The sequence below is a fragment of the Aedes albopictus genome, chromosome 1 (genome assembly GCF_035046485.1).
Source record: "Aedes albopictus strain Foshan chromosome 1, AalbF5, whole genome shotgun sequence".
In the NCBI taxonomy this organism is placed as follows: Eukaryota; Metazoa; Arthropoda; class Insecta; order Diptera; family Culicidae; genus Aedes; species Aedes albopictus.
Window position 1 is genome coordinate 68052256 of NC_085136.1, and position 12867 is coordinate 68065122.

General features: G+C 39.7%; 1 protein-coding gene across 1 annotated transcript in view; it reads left to right on the forward strand.

Annotated features, from left to right (window-relative positions):
- The window catches only part of LOC115255725 (glutamate receptor ionotropic, NMDA 2B-like), a 42795-nt gene that overhangs the window by 3142 nt on the left and 26786 nt on the right, over positions 1-12867 (forward strand). Inside the window, exons 2-3 of the mRNA XM_029853844.2 lie at positions 11336-11568; positions 11624-11743. Coding sequence (XP_029709704.2) covers positions 11336-11568; positions 11624-11743 — 353 coding nt within the window. The remainder of the gene's footprint in view (positions 1-11335; positions 11569-11623; positions 11744-12867) is intronic.

Sequence of the window (12867 nt, forward strand, 5' to 3'; positions counted from 1 at the left end):
GGATAGAGTGGTAACTATGAGCTGAGCCGTTTATGGCGGCATTTATCGCAGACCACAAAGATAGAGTTTTTTTTACGATACAACGTTTTAACTATTGTAAAGAGAGGCTTGGTAGAACGAAGGGATGGATTTAGAAAGTTCATTGCTGTGTTCTGTTTGTAGAATTTATAATAGACAAGTGGCAAAAATCAAGGATGAGCGACAATCTTTAGTGTTTTGTGGATCCCTTGTAGTAATTCAGCAGGTTTACATAAAATTTATTTATTGAAAACGTTAAAAAATAAATAAAAACTCGGGGTCAGAAAGGCATTGCCGCTCAAATAGTTTTGACCTCACTCAACTCGAGATTAACAGTAATTCAAAGTTCTATAACAATTGTAAATATACAAAGTTTTTCATCTTCTTTATGGTTCGGCGTTCGCATTGGAACTTGGCCTGCCTCTCTTTAACTTAGTGTTCTTAGACCACTTCCACAGTTATTAATTGGAGGGCTTTCTTTGCCTAACATTGCATGAATTTGTACGCTGTGTGGCAAGTACAATGATACACTATGCCCAGGGAGTCGAGAAAATTTTCCCGACCAGAACGGGAATCGAACCTGCCGTCTCGGGATTGGCGATCGATAGCCTTAATCACGAGGGTTACTGGAGACCCAAAAACAACGTATTCTCCTTTTTTTTTCAAGAATTTTTTTTAGGAAATCCACTTTAAACTGAACCTTTTATGTTTCCTCTCCTCTGTCGGGTGAACTATTCCACAACGTCCCATATACTGAATGGCCAAAATCAGATCATAGAATTGCGCCGAAAATCATTCAAGTAGTCTTTAAGCAGTCGTATGAGCAGCGTTGCCAACCTTTCAGATTTATCTGGATTTTACAAAAAAAAACCAACTGGGACATTTGTGTTACAAAATTTGTAAGATTTTGCAAGGAATTTGTAAGGTTTTCCGCATGATCTAGACTTTTCCAGACAAAACTTCCCAATGAATCATCAAGATTTTTAGAAAATTGACCTGGCGCCCCTGCGTTTCTTTTGAATAGGGTCCTAAAATTGAAGACGAAATCTTGCTTTTATTGAATAATACGATCAAGCATGGAATTCTAATCGGTATTGTGCTTTTCTCGAACTCGAAAAACGAAGGAATAATGAAAAAATCGAAATAAGTAAAATGGTAAATAATAGTTTGACATTTGAGGTCGACCTTGACGTGATGGAAATGGACATTTTCGCACTGGGGATTCAAAAATGTTCCTATCTGACATATGGGTAATTCCATATGAAGTGACCGAGAAAAAGTGGAAACGTGTTATCGACCATCACGGATTTTGATAAAATTTTGTTGGAATGCTTGTTTAAATGGAGGAAGAAAAATCAAAATTTTGGTGCCGATTGGATCACCCCTCGGCCCGCGGCACCTCTCGTCTTTGCCAATACAAGAAAAAATCAAGTTTATAAGATAGCTTAGAAACTATAACATATTTTTGACCTTCGGCTTTTTTGAAGAAAATTGTTAGAGAAATCCAGGAAAAATATTATTTTTTCGATACAGTGTTGCCAAACATGTTATTTTTCAGTTTTAAATTTTAAAATCGATTTTTCGTCGAATGAGTATATTTTGATTTGAAAATTTTTGATTCCATCGTATTTATCAGACATTTTCCAGTCGAAAAGCTTATCTCCCCGAGGTCTTTTGGGCCGTTCCAGAGATACAGCGTTTTTGCCTTTCTCGTGCACCAAGGTGTACCGAAAGGCTATATGTTCACTCCAAAAACGAAAATTTGATAGAGCCTCCGGAGGGGTCAAGTCTTATATACCAATCGACTCAGCTCGACGAATTGAGGTGATGTCAGTGTGTGTATGTGTGTGTGTATGTGTGTGTGTATGTGTGTGTGTATGTATGTGTGTATGTGTACAAAAAAACTCACATCACTTTTTGGCAGTAAACCTCAACCGATTTTAATGACCGACGGTTCATTCGACGCGGAATCTGGTCCCATTGTTTCCTATTGAAAATGGTTCAGATCGGTCCAGCCGTTCCGGAGTTATGACCATTTAGGTGTTCCGGACCGGTACCCCAGGAAGGGACCAGATATGAAAACGCTACAAACCCAGCCATGCGGCATATCAAACTACGGCATTTTCGATAACTTGATGAATGGAAAGCAGAAAAATAGTCTCAGACCATATCTGAACCGGTAGTGTCCCGGAACCGGTTCTGGGTGTCCCGCCGGAAGTGACCGAACATAAAAGTGAACTAAACCCATGCATGCGACATATCAAACAGCGGCTTTTTCGATAATGTGATGAACAGTAAGCAAGAAAACATTCTCAGACCGTATCGGAACCGGTAGTCAGGGATGGGAACACTCACTTTTAAAGAGTTACACTCACTTGCTATTTTCTCAGCTCAGAAGCGTACAATCAAGAAACGATGTATGGACGACTTTTGCATTGTGGTTTTGTCTAAAACTTTGCCGAATAGAGTTGGGGTCGCACACGCATACCAAAGCCGTGACAGAGTTGTAAAAGCGACTCTCCACGAGGTGAGTGAAATTTACATTCACCTCGTGGAGAGTTGCCTTCGCAGCTCCCTCATGACTTCGGTATGCGTGTGCGATCCCTACTCTATTCAGCAAAGTTTTAGACAAAACCACAATGCAAAAGTCGTCCATACATCATTTCTTGATTACACGTTTCTGAGCAGAGAAAACAGCAAGTGAGTGTAACTCTTTGCAAGTGAATGTTCCCATCCTTGCCGGTAGTGTTCCGGAACCGGTTGCAAATGTCCCGCCGGAAGTGGCCAAGTATAAAAGTTAACCAAACCCATGCATGCGACATATCAAATAGTGGCTTTTTTGAGATCCTGATGAACAGTAAGCAGGAAAATATTTTCAGAACATATCTGAATCGATTGTGCTCCGGAACCGGTTCTGGGTGTCCCGCCGGAAATGGCAAAATATAAAAGTGAATCAAACCCATGCAAGCGACACATCAAATCGCGGATTTTTAAGAATCTTGATTTGGCAAAAAAATGTCCGGCCATATTGGGGACAACCGGTAGTGTTCCGAAACCGATTACGGTTACCCCAATTGATAACTTCTTCTTCTTTATGGCTCGACGTTCGCATTGGAACTTGGCCTGCCTCTCTTCTACTTAATGTTCTTTAAAGCACTTCCACAGTTATCAATTGAAGGGTTTTCTTTGCCTGCCATTGCATGAATTTGTATATTGTGAGGCAAGTACAATGATACACTATACCCAGGAAGTCGAGAAAATGTTCCCGACCGAAACGGGAATCAAACTCACCGTTTCCGGATTGGCGATTCATAGCCTTAATCACTAGGCCAACTGGAGACCCTTTTTGTCTTTCTCGTACACCAAGTGTACTGGAAAGGCTATATGTTCACTCCGAAAATGACTTTTTGATAGAAGGCCCGGAGGGTCAAGTCACACATACCAATCAACTAGCTCGATAAATTGAGGTGATGTCTGTGTGTGTATGTATGAGTGTGTACAAAAATAAACTCACGTAATTGGGTTCTTTAGGGGTATCCGGATTACTTCATAATCGGATTCTCCGCCCAAAAATTAGTCGAAATCCAAAATTTCATAATTTTTGGAGTCCGGGAACTATTTTTAAAATGCATTTAAAGTTTGTATGGGAAAAATTTTTTGTTTTTGAACTGTCATTCTGTCCACAAAAAATTAAAACTGTTTTGTTAAATTAACAATCAAAACAAAGGTGTTGGAATCCAATAAATGCACGTTATACTCAGAAAAATGAGCTCATTCGATTAGGCTATAGAAAATAGCAATATTTTATTCACTAAACAACCCAATTATTTGGCAGTAAACCTCAACCGATTTTGATGACCGACAATTCATTCAACGCGAAATCTGATCCCATTGTATCCTATTGAAAATGGTTCGGATCGGTCCAGCCGTTCCGGAGTTATGTCCATTTAGGTTTTCCAAGCCGGTACCCCAGGAAGGGGAGAGATATGAAAATATTACAAACCCATGCATGCGACCCATCAAATCGCGGCATTTTTGATAACCTGATGGATGATAAGCAGCAAAATAGTTTCAGACCATATCTGAACCAATAATATTCCGGAACCGGTTCTTGGTGTCCTGCCGAAAGTGGCCAATTAAAAAAGTGAAACAAACCTATGCACGCGGCACATCTAAGAGCAACTTTTTCGATAAACAGGTGAACGGTAAGCAGCATGTCTCGCTGGAAGTGGTCGATTTAAAAAGTGAACCAAATCCAGGCATGCGACACATGCTTTTTCGATAATCAGATGAACGGTAAGCAGGAAAACAGTTTCAGATCATATCTGAACCGGTATTGTTCCGAAACCGGTTCCTGGTGTACCACCGGAAGTGGCCAATTAAAAAAGTGATTCAAACCCATGCGAAGCAACAAATCATCAAAAAATTTCGATAACCAGATAAACTGTTGACAAGAAAATAGTCTCTGACCAGATTACCGGCAGCGTTACAGAATCAGGATTGGATGCTTCGCTGAAATTACGAAGGTGAACAAAATCGATGCAAGCCATTTATATGCGTAAAAGAACAAAATCTTGACAAAACTATAGGGATCTCGTAAAATCACATCATTTTAGATTCCTGAGGCGTAATTATACAGTAGGATGGGTCAACGTTGTATGGGAAAATTTAAATTTGATCGCATCAATCCCCTTTTGCATCTAAAATACGCACAAATTTGATGCAACTGGTTGAGCCCTCGCGCTCTGTAACATGGTTGAAATTTGACTGGGTTTTATTATGGGAAATTTCACTTGCTTGCACTTTTTTAGTCAAATTTTACATGAATTTATACCCAATGTTAATAAAATATAGTGAAATGCGCAGAATTTTTTTTTGTCTAATTGTCTTGATAATGATCGGCATTCAGTGCTAGTGCAGGTGGTCAAGCAGTCAACTGAGAGTTTCGATATTTGCCAGCTCTGCCTATATGTACGTTCCGAGATAAACCAGTCCTGGGCTGAAAATCTCGTTAATAAAGATAATAAAATAATATATGTACGTTTATCATAACGTCGGTATATAAGCCAAAGTTTCCAAATTCGATTATGGCTTTGATAAAACTCTTGCTTTTCTGAATAAGGCTGACACAAATTTCGATTTTCTCCTATGTCAATCCCCCTCTTCCTCTAGGAAAATTTTTGTCGGATTTCAATATTTACTGGAAGAGCACAAATAAATCAAGAAATTTTAAAACTTTAAGGTGAAATAAGAGACCTCCAGAAAATTTCTTTAAAAATCTAATGAGTTAAGCGATTCATTGTTTGGGTATTTTTTTTTTTCATCAAACACATACATTACGTATCAACGAGCACTGTGACAAAAGAAGAAAATGAAATTTGTTTCGTTCTAGGGTATTCTCAGGATTCAGAAACACTTTGGCTTACGTCAACGGAAAAATCTTGATTACATAATCGACGAGAAAGGCGCTATCACCATTAGGTGGATTAATTCGGGTTTTTTAGCTTTGAAAACGTTTTTCTAGTTCAACTTACAAGTTTTGCTAAGAAAACTTTATTCGATGCAATTTAAATGTGATTTAGGCTGACATAGACGAAGGAGAACAGAAAACCATGTAAAAATAATAATATGACATTGTTGCCAGTTTATCAATTGTGGATTTATTAGAATGGATAACAATAAATTGATTATATATTTATGTATTATATTCCTCATTTCAATTGACATTCTACCTAAACATTAATGTTGACGAAAGTGTTGCCAAACATTTTTATTATATTGTAAAATCTAAATTACATAAAAAAATTGTATCAAATCAAATTATCAAGCAAGAATCATAAATTCCTTTTTTTTTACAATTCTAATACTATTACTATTACTATTACTGTACCTAATCTGCTACCTTCTATGTAATCTGCTACCTTTGCATGAGTACGTGCAATTAGAAGCAGAAAAGGAATTGCTGTGACTTAAAAGAGTTGAAAAGTTTATGCCAGGTGATCTTGTTGGTCACCTGAGTATTTCACAATACTTCCAAAATAGGCCAGTAATGAAAATGTTTTTTTTTTTTATTCCTGTTTGGGTCTGTCACTGCGACCAGTTTTTAGATCTATTGTGACATTACCCGTATCCTTAGTGTAGTGCATGTTGCATTACTCAATTGACATTGAAGGGCAATAAAGTATCGATTTTGATAGTTTTTGTTTTGTTTTCTTATGTGCTTCAGGAGCAATATACAAAACAAAACAAGAGCACTGATAATTGCCCATGCATCGGAAACCAAGCATCACCCTTGTTTTACTGCTAAATTCTCCCCAGTAAGAAGTTTAGAACCCGGGTTTTAACATTAGCAGCAATACTATTCCAATAATGGAACATATGTTCAGTAATAAGGATTCTAGTATGTTCCTTGCATACCAGCACTTACCTGTCTTTGAAGAGTTAGTACATACATGGATCCCTAACCCGATTTGATTCCTTGAATTGCCAGAACGCATATTCCAAAATTGGAAAAGTAGGATGACACTAGGTTTCGGTAGATTTTACTCCGTAACGCAACACGAAAAGGTGATCTACCCACGTTACGGGCTCCGTTAACGATCGAGCATCTTTGAAACCCCCTCAATCATTCATCCACCAGCACGGGTCGCCTGACACCTTGGATTGGGGTTCCCTGTTTGGTGGACTTTTACCCCCGGAACAGGGGGTCCATAGTACTATTCTAAGCCGGCAGCTACACGGGCAATGAAAATGGTTAAAGACTGGATGAAACCTGTGGAGAACCATGATGTTCCCTATAAGTTGCACGAAACTACTCGGGCAGATTGGGAAGTCGGAGGTCCCACTGTTCGTCAAGGATCAATCAAATTCTATACAGATGGCTCAAAAGTTGGAATAAAAACAGGAGCAGGAATCTACGGCCCTGGAATACAAATATCAGTGGCGATGGGACACTATCCTACGGTGTTTCAAGCGATTCTTGCTATTTTGAAATGCGCAAATATCTGCCTTGAGAGAAAATACAGATATGCAAATATTTGTATTTTCTCAGATAGTCAAACTGCACTAAAAGCATTGTGCGCTTACAAATGTACTTCAAAGCTTGTCTGGGAATGCATTTTTTCACTGCGGAGGTTGTGCCAAACGAACTCAGTAAACTTATACTGGGTTCCAGGTCACTGTGGCATTGAAGGGAATGAAATGGCAGACGAGCTGGCTAAAAGTGGTTCCAATTTATAGTTTGCTGGCCCAGAACCATTCTGTGGTATATCAAACTGTACAATTAAAATGGACCTGAAACGCTGGTCTGAGCAGAGGGTGATATCCAATTGGATGGATGTCAAAAATTGCAATCATTCAAAACGATTTATAACACCAAATGCTTATAAAACCAAAAAGCTCTTAGAGCTCAACAAGAGAGCTCTATGTACACATACACTGGCCTAGTAACTTGATACTGCCCGAGCAGGTATCACTTGAAAAATATTGGCCATATTCAGAGTGATATCTGTCGTTTCTGTAATACGGAACGTGAAACCTCGGAACATCTGCTTTGCAGTTGTGGTGCTTTATACACGCGCAGGCAAAGATTTCTAAATAGCGGTTGCTTGCAACCCAGTGAGATCTGGTCTGCAAAACCGGGAAAGGTCTTGGAGTTTATCAATTCCATTGCACCTGACTGGGAGACGACGCGTCGTGGCAGAAGCTGATTACTTGACATATGGTAATTAGCTAGCTAGATGCGAATATCAAAACGGGATATGCCACAAAAGTTCAACTTATTGGACGCAGTGGCTTTATTTCTCCAACAGGGGAAATAGTTTAATAGTTTAATTATTTATCATTTTTGAAAGCATTTTTTCAATAACCGTAAAATCCATGCCTCAAATGCTTACGGGAATTATATAAGTTTATAAGAAAGTTTAGAAAATACTTTTGTAAAAATGTTCATTTTATTTTTCTTTGAACTAGGATGTGGGCGTTTGGCAAGGACTAAGTCTCTGTCCTCTACACTTTACAATAATTTTGGACTTGACCATTTTATTTGGAAGAAATAGCATTTTTGTAGAAGTTGTTATAATGGACCCCTTCTCTTGAAAATATCACACATTTTTTTAGAATTACAGAGATAGAAACTCGATTTCATTTAATGTAAACCGGGGCAAGTTGAAAAGCGAAGTTTTGGAACAGATTTCAATATAATTTTTCCTTACCGAAAGATTGTTTGATTCAAAAACTTTGTGTTCTGCCAGTGAAACTGTTAATCATGACTTAAATAATAACATTACGTTAACCTACTGTTTCACCATCACCACCCGTTTCAACTTGCCCCGGTGTACCTTATATTAATAAGTGAACCCAAGAAACAATTATTAGGTTAGGAAATATTTCTCAAAGCAGCGTTGTTTAGCTTTAAGTCGAACTGTATTTGGTTTAGTTGAGATAAAACTGTTGTTCAACTCTTGTTAGCCCAGGAATGGAGAACTTATTTAACAACAGCCGTTCTATAAGCATTGTGAATGTTATGTTTATTCAATGATCGCATGATTGACACTTCGCGCTGCCAGTTGTCAAGCTAGCGTTAGCGTTTTCAGAGCACGTTCACGTAAACCTATTGATGCACGCTAAAATAAAGACATTCGTTCACGGTATGATAATACAATTCAAATTATTAAAGCTCTCAAAATATACTACTCATTAACTGACACCTCTGGATACTACACTCCTGCCCTTCTATGTCACACTTTTTGTATGAGACCTCTGCAAATTTTATTTGGGTTGTCACAGTTGGCTAAATCCCTTTGTTATGGGCGATCCCGAGACTGAAGTAGTGTAAGAGCTCAATATTTTTTTTTTATTTATTCTTCAATCACTTAAGGCCCCTTAGCGTGTCATCGCAAAATGGCTTCTTCAAAATCATTGACCGAAATCAACTTTACACAACATTGCACCAATACATATTTGTAAAAAATCGACACTTATCTTATTCTATAAAATAATCAATTTTACGCGAGATATTCGGCATAAAAATGTATTCACACTACTTCAAATACAAGCCTCTTTCCAAGTAATGACGATTACTAAGCATTATTTCACTCGAAAATAGAAATTTTTAACGATTTGTTTCGACCGCACTAAAAATGTGGTTGGCGATGTTTACCACCCACCGCAGTACCAACGACGACGGCGGCAGCGCGGTGATGTCGTTTGGCGCGCACAATCATCGATCATTGCATGCAGTGATGTCGATCCTGCTGGCCAAAGCATCAATGAAATTGATCGAAATCAATTAAAAAATCCAGTCAAACACATTGGTTATGCGTCATAAAATCAAAAATAATTTGTGGGGTGATTATTTTTTAACTTTTTTACCACAATTGTTAGTGAAATAAGCAAAGCATTATAATTGACGAAATCTTCACCAAGCGGTCCGCCAGCACCAATGAGAGTCTAATGAAGGTGTGGAAGAGACACTTCGTGTGCGTGAGATCCGTGTTTGGTGCAAACCATGTCACTACTACAAGCAAAGCGAGCTCCCATAAGAACGCGTGTCAAATAGTGACGTCACTATTTGTGTTTACATTTTTCTTTGCTTACTAATACATAGCCATCTCTTCTTCTTCCCCACCTGTAATATACTCTCATTGCGCCAGCACTGCTGTTGCAGCAAACATAAACAGTGGGAGAGCGTACCAAAATAATTCGATCATTTCTAGCTTGTTACATACAACATCTAACATTTTTCGTGACATTTGGATATGTTTCCTTGTTATTCATTGAAGTAGAGTAAATTACTGCTTGAGTTGCTTTCAAATGATTCATATTCTCGAAATGTTTACATTGGAGGTACCGAGACAAAGAGGTGCTATTTTTGTTTGTTTGTTTATGAAATTGGTATAGAAAGGCTACACAACTACTATCGTGCTTGATGACTGCTTGGAATAAGAATCAAATAAGAAGATCAAAATTTGAGCTGACACGCTAAGGGGCCTTAACCTAATTTACAGCTCTATTGTTCACTAGGGCACTGCGTGAGCGATTCCAATTGGAAGCTGTACAAACACTTTGTACAGCGGCTAAATGTATTCTATTCTAATTGTATTACATCGAACTGGCTGCCGTTGCGCTGCTCTCATTTTCTACCCTATCATGGTAGAATGATGAGCACGAGGATGTGTATGTGTGGCTGTTGGTTGTACATGTTTCCAGTCCGATTGGGGGTCCATTATGGGTTGCCGTTCGCCGATGTCCAAGTATCCGGGTTCATTTGAGCCATGGGCTCAGAAGAGGGTCAGTGTCAGCTGCTCTCAGGGGGAAAGAGCAACTGACGAAAGTGCCGGGGCTGCGATCGAACCCATGACCATCTTAAGCAAACGTGTAGCCACTACGCCACGGGCCCCGGCGAGCTCAACAATTGTAAATAAAAAAACATCACCAAATTTTCAGGTAGTAGGTTTTTGGAAAGATAAAAGAAAATCACTACATTTAAAAAATAAAAAAAAATGATATAATTTTATATTTTTCCTACAATGTAGAATGGTTATTGATAGCTGATTTTATTGAAAAAAAAAAATAAAAAAAATGGCACAAACAAGTTGTTGGTTTAATAAATTGATCAGTCCGGTTCCGGGTCATTTGACCGAACGCCATTTGGCCGAAAAAGGAATGATGAACTTAAGTGATGATGCCAATGTTTTCTATAGCAGTATACATAACTCGAACGAATAGCCTATGTTTCAAAGAAGGAAAAATCTCAGACGAAAAGTTTGAACGCCAACTGATCCCTTAATGGTAAAACTAGAAAGAATAGCCTACGATTGTAAGAAGGAAATATTTCTGACTAGCTGTTCCGGCAAACGTCGTTCTGCCTGCCTACTGTGTTTTTGACATGCAGCTCTGTAGAAAAAATGGAAATTCAAACTTTTTCGTGTTAGGTGCGTTCCCAGTCGATTTTCCCAATTATTTTTTTCGTACAAACACGTCGGAGCCCTGCACGAATGAAACGTTAAAAGAATGGTGTAGATCCGTTGGCCCGTTCCCGAGCCTACTCGTGACATACAAACACCATCCCTTTTTTATTTATATAGAAGATATATAGATGATCATATTGGAGGCAAGAATGTAACCTGTCCTAAGGTGCCGTCCACAAATACATTCGATAAAATACGGCGGGCGTAAATTATGCGACAGCATGTTATAGGAATCCTAACTGTTCCTCAACTTACAATTACATATGAGCCATATGTACTCATGGTCCCATGGTCCAACATTTTAATTCATCAGTAATTAACATACCTATTGTTCTCACCATCCCCAGCGATCCTGAACACATTGTGTAAGGAATTCCTGCACGCCAACGTGACGGCCATCCTGTACATGATGAACTACGAATCGTACGGCCGTAGTACCGCCTCGGCGCAGTATTTCCTGCAGCTGGCCGGCTACCTTGGCATTCCGGTCATCTCCTGGAACGCCGACAACTCGGGCCTGGAACGAAGAGCGTCGCAATCCACCCTTCAGCTCCAGCTGGCACCCAGCATCGAACACCAGGTAAATTTCATCTGTTTCTAATCCAGACGTAATTGAAAATTTTTCCTCATTTCAGAGCGCTGCCATGCTGAGCATCCTGGAACGGTACAAGTGGCACCAGTTCTCGGTGGTAACGTCGCAGATTGCCGGACACGATGACTTTGTGCAGGCCGTACGAGAACATGTGGCCGCCATGGTAAGTCCTGCTGGGCTCTGACAAAAATCTCAAAATCTTACAGCCGCTCGAAATAATAAAAAAGCATGCATAACAGACGAGTGCCATCTCTTTACACGACAATAAGGGCAATTCGGTACAGAAGACTCGGCAGAAGGGAGCTTATCGCCGCCGGGCGGGTGTAGTGTGCTGCTTATAGTGCGCTCCTACCTACCTACCTACCATGCTTCACGTGTATAGCACTCGGTATATGCTTATTTGCATTTTGATTATAAGTAAAGCATTGTACATTGCATTGACTGGAGAACACTCGGCTGAAGAAGAGAATTATGGGGGGGGGGGACAGGGGGATGGGGAGCTTTTCTTGCCACAACCTTGGCAAGTCCTTTCTTATTAAATGAAGGCTGCCGATGATGCTGGGGGACCGCATATGAAACGCCGCCGCCGCCGCCGCCACCACCATAGCATAAATGATTCTTTCCGAGAATAAAAGCTCGACCTCGCTCGTTTGTATAGGACAATCGTTTCGGTTGGGTTTTTGGTTAGACGCACATCACACATAGTTTTGTGTGTGATTTGATTTTTGGAACAGATTGGTTGAATGAACTAGACTAGGTATTGCGATGCAGCCTTGGTTTGCGGTTTTCGACCTATACAAAGGACTGGGCTGTAGGGCCCGACTCTTTGTGTTGCACATTCAAACACAGCCAGCGTTGAAACGAAAATCCATCACCTTATGGAGAGCTCGTAATAAGCTTCGAACGAGACGAAGTGTTCATTCGAAACCTCCACTAGACTCGCTGTTACTTCATTCAAGCGTGCAAGCTTCGTGGAAAAGCCGTTGGCATCTATATGACGGTTCTGGCGTACGTAAAATCTATGAAGAAGTGATGGACTAGGACAAGTGATTCTTGGAATTACTCTAGAATTTGCTGAATAACGGAAATCTTGTTGGTTTCCGGCTAACCAGATTAGCCACCGCCAAGAAGGGTGCTTGCTCCAGAGAGGCGCCAAAAGCCCCCTGTGCTTTATGATAGAAGGGCTTAAGCTAAGAATTTTTACAAGCTTTGATTGATTTTGGTAGCCTTTTCTGTTTTTGCCAACCAAACAAAGTTATGTATACCGTCAAACGGGGTTACTTGCAA